Consider the following 7,575-nt stretch of genomic DNA (forward strand, 5'->3'; position numbering starts at 1 on the left):
GGGGATGAAGAGGTGTTAAGAAATGGCTCTACCAGAGCTTCCTAAAATGTGGGATTGTCATTTCCACCGGTTACTGTGTGCTAAGAGACCGATTATTTTATCAGTCTTTCCCAACCAGCTCTAACAACTGCTAGTTTGTAGACATCCTCCGTGCCTGATGTGGCAACACCGCCTGCCCGGAGCTGCAATACTTTTGCCCCAGACCGATTGGCCAGGACGACAGACTTGGGCTTTCAAACACACATAAATACCCCCAGCAGCTGCTGCTCAACGTCTTTGATTTGATCAAAGAACAGCGGTGAAAGAGCCCCAAAATGCCAGCTCTCAGCCTGGTCGCTCTGATTAGCCTGGTGTGCACTGGTGAGTTCAGATTGTTGTATTGCACTTGGTCTTGACTGCTTTTAGGCAGATGCTAATGAGTTATTGAAATTCACTCGAACATAAATAATGCTAAGTTTTTTCAATCTTGTTTTATGAAGAATTAGGGCAATGGGCACCGTTATGGCTATCACAGAATGTGGAATCTGATATGCATTTACGGTTGTATATTGAAGTGTTTAGTTTCACGTGGAAAGTGAGTTTGACTTACCACAAACAAATATTAAAAATATTTATCTATAGCCTTGCTTTTTTTTTTAAATGTATCTTAAAACAAGACCTCAAGAAAAAGGGATGAAATCTATATAGCAGATTGTACAATATTCTTTTACCTTCAATTTCTGAAACTATGAACTCCCACGAGCTCATGTGTTCCACTTTAAACACCTTATTTTTGCACCTGAACTTTCCGTTGTACTATACTAAGAACATGCTTGAATTTTCCCTGTTTTCCTCTTTGGCACACAAAGTTTTTGCCAAGCAGTTGGATGCACACCCACCCCAACAACAGCACAGACACTGGGCGCAGATCTGCAGCGGGAATCCCACCAACAAAATCCGGGGCTGCGATAGATACGGCTGTGGCAGTTTCGGGGCTGACAGGTAAGGCGGAAAAGCAACAGTGAACCCCGCTAATTGAAATATTCACATGGGAAAGAGTAAAGTTTAACCGGAGTTGACACTTCAAATGAGAGAAGACCGTCTGCGAGACTTCTTACTCATTTTGGGGATGTTACTTGGCAATCTCGCAGAAGTACAGCAATACCACTGCTACTAACTGATGGACCAGGGAAGAAGCAATACCGTTACACGAATTAGCAGCCAGAGTAAAGGAAATGAAAGTATTTCACGGATTTGTGTCATTTATTCTTGTTGCTTATAGGCCAAATATTTAACTAACATTCAGCAACACCTTACAAGAAGCAAAGTAGATGGATTTGCAGAAGCTAAAGGTCTGCCAGCATCATTGTCTTTAAGTAGGCACCTCATGACAGCACAGGTTCTATTTCCCTGAAAAATGCTTTTATATGACTCCTGCCTTCCCTGCATTTTCCTGTCATCTCCCCTCCCCAGGTGCTGTAAGAAGTGGCCATCCTCATCATGCAACTTCTGAATTTCTAAATGAGAAAATGCCAAACATAAGGTTCTATTTTACACCAGCACAGATGTATTTTGGGGAAGAACAGGGGTACATTTCTGTAACAGCTTGAAATACTCCACGAACTTAGGAAAATTAAAAAATATGCTTAAAATTTGAAATCTCATTCCCCTTTAAAGAAGGTCAGAGTAACATGAACATTTTGCAATAAAAAAAGATGGATCAAATCTACTACTTCTTTCTGACTTCATCGCAGATGCAAAGATTTTGCTAGACAAGCTTTGGATGTCGTACTGTGTTAACTGACCTACCTGTACATAACGTTAAGCCTGACAGACTTCTCTAATTGCATATTTATGGTTTTAGGCACAGTGGTAAAGGAAAGCACGTGGGTGTGGATGTCATCTGTGCTGACGGAGCTACAGTGTACGCTCCGTTTAGCGGCCAGCTCTCCGGACCCATTCGATTCTTTCACAATGGAAATGCCATTGATGATGGAGTCCAAATCAGCGGATCAGGTGAGTAATTAAGAGCAGATACGTTGTGAGGCATGCATAAGTAATTTTATTTACTTGCATAAGGTTTCTGTGGCCCTTCACTTCAAGCACAGTGGCGATTAATCTTACACCCTCTCTAGTTCCTACACTGAAGCACAGTTACGCTGCTGCTCCAAAATATCGGAAGTCAGCACCAGCAGGACGTAGTTCTTTTCCTATGCTTTTCTTGGAGAGGAAGGAATAAAGGAGTTGAAAAAACAGGTAGTAGGAGAACAACCACCCCAAACTTTTTCTAAAAAAGGAAACAAACAAAAGTAAAGTATCAGAAATATCCTCTCAGCAAAATTGAGAGCATGTTTTCCTGTCCCTATTTTCCAACTCCCTCTTTCCCTCTTTTTCATGGCAAATTAAGTAATTTTGGTTTCAAGATTGTTGGTACCTTGCCGACATTTTTTCTTCGTCATTGCAGTCTCCAGTAAGAGGCTAGCATGGAAGGTTTTTTGCTCACCGAAATAAGAGATACAGCTGATGTTTCCTGACCTTGCTTCCTCTCCCGGCTCCCCCAGGGTACTGCGTAAAGCTCGTCTGTATTCACCCCATCCGCTACCACGGCCACATCCGGAGAGGGGAACAGCTCGGGAGAATGCTGCCAATGCAGAGAGTATTTCCTGGCATTATCTCGCACATCCATGTTGAGAACTGTGACCGCTCTGATCCTACTCATCTACTTACACCTGGTAAAAAACCAAAACACCACGCACCCCCACCCAAAATAAGTAGTACAACGAATGAAAATTAAGTCATTAATTAATTTCATAATAGGAAAAAAATATCAAATAGCAACAGTCCCCTCTCTTAGGTTCTTCCTGACAGTAACATCCAAAAGACAGAAAATATGCATTATAAATACAGCATAGACCGTAGACAGTGTTACGGGAAGGAGAATATATCACCTTAATAAGTTGTAATTCTTGCCTGCACATGACACAGCAGCATCAAGTCTCAGCAATAAACTGAGTCACACAGCTCTTCTGTTTGTATGCTTACACCTACCAGTAACGCTTTCAGTATTGCATCCTTGCAGACTTTGGGATGATTCTTTGGAGATGCAAGTACTACATTGGTGGTGATGGAGAAGAGAACTCGAGGAGTCCAGTCCCATCAGCCTGGGCATAGAATAAAAACCAAAACTGAGTCTCTTCCCATCCCTCAGATAGCACTCTAGGAACTGTGATACTTTTTATCTTGAAAGCATGTTCCTTACATGAGAACCCTAATCAGGGAACATTACAATCCACTCTTAGGTGTACATTCTATTTACATTTCCTAAAGGATCACAAATTTTGTGGAGAAGACATCCAACTACATGAGCATGATTTAATTCCAGTGTGTTCCTAACTTAAAACATAGCAGTTACAAACATGCAACACTCAGAACTTAAAAGTTAACTTTCTAATGCTGTGCTTCTGTATTTCAAAGTTGTTCCACCATTCCCGCAACAAGACAGACGCTGGGCAACAGTGTGCTCTGGGAATCCTACAAACGAGATAAGAGGCTGTGATAACTATGGCTGTGGATACTATGGAGCTCCAAGGTACTATATAATTGGAACATGGGGGTTTATTGCTGAAATAGAGTTGAACTCTTCTTAATCCACTTAAGAATTAGAGGTTTAGCGTGGACATGAGGAAACATTTTCACTACAGACATAATGCAGCACCAGAACAGGATGTTCATGCTGTTCATAAAACCTTTGTACTTGGAGGTTTTCATGGCTCAGGCTAAGAAATGCCTGACCTCGTATTGGGAACAGTCTTGACTCAAGCAGAAGGTTGGACTTGCTATCTTCCAAAGGTACCTGCCAACCAACATTTCTGTGACTCTACAGTTCTATTGAAAGGCTTAGAAGAAAGGCTTTTTTATTATTATTCCCATTTGCAAAACTGCAACTCTAATAAGAGATCATCCACCCTACACAGCATCACAGCATCTACAATAAAAAGCTCTTACAGATTTTTCAGCCAGTCAACTATGTCAACACTGTTTCAGCACCAACAACCCGTTTCCAGATCTTGCGGTGCTCTACCCGATCTCCCTCTCCATACCAGGCCTGACAAGGCTTCTCTAACAACCTGTTTGTTTTCAGACGCAACGGTAAAGGAAAGCACAGGGGTGTGGATGTCATCTGTGCTGATGGAGCAACTGTGTACGCTCCCTTTTCTGGCCAGCTCTCTGGACCCATTAAATTCTTCCACAACGGAAATGCCATTGATGATGGAGTCCAAATCAGGGGATCAGGTAAATAGCTATTTTTTTATTTAGTATTTCTTTGTCTTGAGGTCATATAGGATGTATCACCTTGCAGCTAGCCAAGTAGATAAGCAAGGTACACATTTTGAAATACTGCATCTTTATCTATTTACATGCAGAACTTTTTGCTCCTATGTTAGAATGCAAATAACAGTCCTGCAGAACATCTTCGAGCTTTTCCCTTTACCTTCTCCCTGCCTCCCATCTTTTCACTTCCACCAAGCCAACAACTAAACCCACTATCTAGTTTTTATGACCACAGTGCCTTTGCTATTTTAGTATTTCTACTTCTGCTATCTCAGTGGAAAGGACAAGACAGAAAACTTTAGTATTTCTGGAGTTAGTACAGAACAAATGCTTCATCAGTCACCTGATGTTCTCTCTCTTGTTTTCACCAGGATTCTGTGTAAAACTAGTCTGCATCCATCCCATCAGATACAGCGGTAGAATTTCTAAGGGGCAAATCCTTGGGAAAATGTTGCCAATGCAAAGAGTATTTCCTGGGATCACATCTCACATCCATGTTGAGAACTGCGATCACTCAGATCCTACTAGCAATCTGGAAAGGGGGAAAGGGCAAAGAGAGTGAAATGGAGATGTAGTAAATTCCAAATAAATTCATCTCAGCATCCAAAAGCTGTTTTTTCTTCTCATGCACAACAACAGTTTATATTACTACTGATTCAATACTTTGAGCTTTACACAATATTGCAAGATGCTAACATTATACGTACCAGGTACCAATCAGGTACTGGTTTTGAAGCACCTGTAATTGTTGTGAACACTGAATCTTAGGCTAATTGATGAACCTCACTACTCCTTGGCAAACAAGATTACTTTAGATTTTGAAGGCACCTGAACTGAGGAAAGCTAGAGGGAAATTTACCGAAACATTCCACGAGGTATGAGATGCTGTTTGGAGTTGTCATGCCAGAACAACCGGTGTCTCCACTGGACGGCAAAAGGGTTGTTCTTGTCGTGGTTTAACCGCAGGCAGCAACTCAGCCCCGCAGTGCCACCTGCTCACTCCCTCCTCCCCGGTGGGATGGGGGGAGAATGAGAAGGGTAGAAGTGGGAACACTCATGGGTTGAGATAAAGGCAGTTCAACAGGCAAAGCAAAAGCCGCACAGGCAGAGCGAAGCGAGGAACCCGTTCACCGCTCCCCAGGGCAGCCGGTGCTCAGCCATCCCCAGGGCAGCGGGGCTCCATCCTGCCTAACAGGGGCCGGGGAAGACAAACACCATCACTCCAAACATCCCCCCACTCCCCTCTTCCACCCACAGCTTTATATACTGGGCATGACATTCTACGGTGTGGAACAGCCCTTTGGCTAGCTCAGGTCAGCTGTCCTGGCTGTGTCCCCTCCCAACTTCTTGTGCCCCCATCCAGCTCACTGGCAGGGCCTGAAAAGTTGAGAAGTCCTTGACTTAGTATAAACACTACTTAGCAACAACTAAAAACATCATTCTCATACTAAATCCAAAACACAGCACTGTACCAGCTACTAAGAAGAAAACTAACTCTATCCCAGCCAAAACCAGGACAGACTCCACATAAGGAAAAACAGATGTGGGAAGCTGTTGGAATTGGCATATACAAGAGAATCAGGAAATTAGCACTGAGGTGTAAGCTTTCCCAAAGAGTCTGAGAAAATCAGCATGAAAACTAGGTCACCTCCTCACGTGGCAGAAAAGGTGCATTACTACTATTGGCTTCACACTGTAACGTGGACTTTTTGGTGACCCTACGCATCTCCGTAGCATACCAGGTGTAAATCCTGTACCTCATTTTGAGGGTTTTGGTCCCTCGAACCGTATCATTGCCTTACACACTTTAGAGCTGGGGTTTTAGAAAGCCTTCGCAGGGCAGTAAAATTAGGAGCAGCCAATAAAATAGACAAAGCTTGCCTTAGCTAGGACAAGGCAGAGCTCTGACGTACAGGCTGCTCAAGGGACAGCAGGCAGCCATCCAGGAAGACCTACTTCAGAAAGAAAAGAACTAATACTGCTTTACACAGGGCACTGTTTTGACACTCCTCCCCAAAGAACGATGTATGCACCTGTCATGCTTTAACCCCAGCCAGCAGCTAAGTACCACGCAGACGCTCACTCACTCTCCCCCTGCCTCAGTGGGATGGGGAAATCTGAAAAAAAGGTAAAACCTGTGGGTTGAGAGAAGAACAGTTCAATAATTGAAATAAAATATAATTGTAATGAAAAGACAGACAACAAAAAGAGAGAAATAAAACCCAAGACAGACAAATGACGCACCCCCACTGACCAATTCCCAGCCAGTCCCCAAGCAGCTATCGGCAGCTCCTGGCCAACTCCCCCCAGTTTATATACTGGGTAGGCCATTCTATGGTATGGAATACCCCTTTGACTAAGTTGGGTCAGCTGTCCTGGCCCTGCTCCATCCCTGCTTCTCGTGCACCTCCTCGCTGGCAGAGCCGGGGAAGCTGAGAATCCCTTGACTTGGGGTAAGCACTAGTTAGCATCAGCTAACCCATCCCTGTGTTACCAACACTGCTCTCATCCTAAATCCAAAACACAGCGCTGTGCCAGCCACTAGGACAGAAATTAACTATCCCAGCCAAACCAGAACAATATCATAGCATCAACACATGACACTAAACAAATCTGACACTGAAACTATACAATTCAACATTAACCTAACAGCAGAAGTTACCTTTCAACTAGAATTAGCTCCCCACACTACCAGTGAAGAATCAGTGTTTCACATTGAAAGCTAAGGTATCAATTCTGTTGGCATTTAGTTATAAACTCAAGCATCAGTTCTCTTACTTGTTAACATCAGCTAGCAGAGCAAATGGACAAAAAAAAATCATATCGAACATTACAACATTAATAACTGCAGGCCCACTTTTCTAGAAGCTTGGAGCTGGAGCAAGATAACATTCACAGCTTCACTGAAAAGCTACTTGAGTAAGAAGGACAGAGAAAGGGACAATATTCAAAGCAGCATTTTAACAGTTTCCTTCCTAACTGATACTTCATTAATCCTGTTATGTCGGCTAGAGAGACATGAAGGACTCCAGGAGTTATAAATCATCTACAAGATTTGTCCACATTACATTTTACAGTTTCAGCACGTCAGAACTCCAGAAATTTTGAGGCACAATCATGAAATTACAATGACTAATTTGCTGTAACCCAAGAGTCAAGTATTTCTACTGCCTCTCCCCAGGTTTGCCAAGTACGTGGTTCCTAAGAGGCCAGAACCCTGCCTAACAGGAAGACGTGGTGCAACAGATGGGTAAGAGTCTAATA

General features: G+C 43.0%; 1 protein-coding gene across 1 annotated transcript; it reads left to right on the forward strand.

Moving 5' to 3' along the window:
- Positions 1 to 207: 207 nt before the first annotated feature.
- LOC101924643 (myeloid protein 1) lies at positions 208 to 4,920 on the forward strand. The gene is made up of 7 exons (XM_005242747.4): positions 208 to 360; positions 849 to 981; positions 1,844 to 1,995; positions 2,541 to 2,711; positions 3,454 to 3,568; positions 4,121 to 4,272; positions 4,683 to 4,920. The coding sequence occupies exons 1-7, from the start codon at positions 315 to 317 to the stop codon at positions 4,871 to 4,873; spliced, it is 960 nt and encodes a 319-aa protein (XP_005242804.1). The 5' UTR covers positions 208 to 314; the 3' UTR covers positions 4,874 to 4,920.
- The last annotated feature ends 2,655 nt before the right edge of the window (positions 4,921 to 7,575 follow it).

The sequence above is a fragment of the Falco peregrinus genome, chromosome 8 (assembly GCF_023634155.1).
Source record: "Falco peregrinus isolate bFalPer1 chromosome 8, bFalPer1.pri, whole genome shotgun sequence".
In the NCBI taxonomy this organism is placed as follows: Eukaryota; Metazoa; Chordata; class Aves; order Falconiformes; family Falconidae; genus Falco; species Falco peregrinus.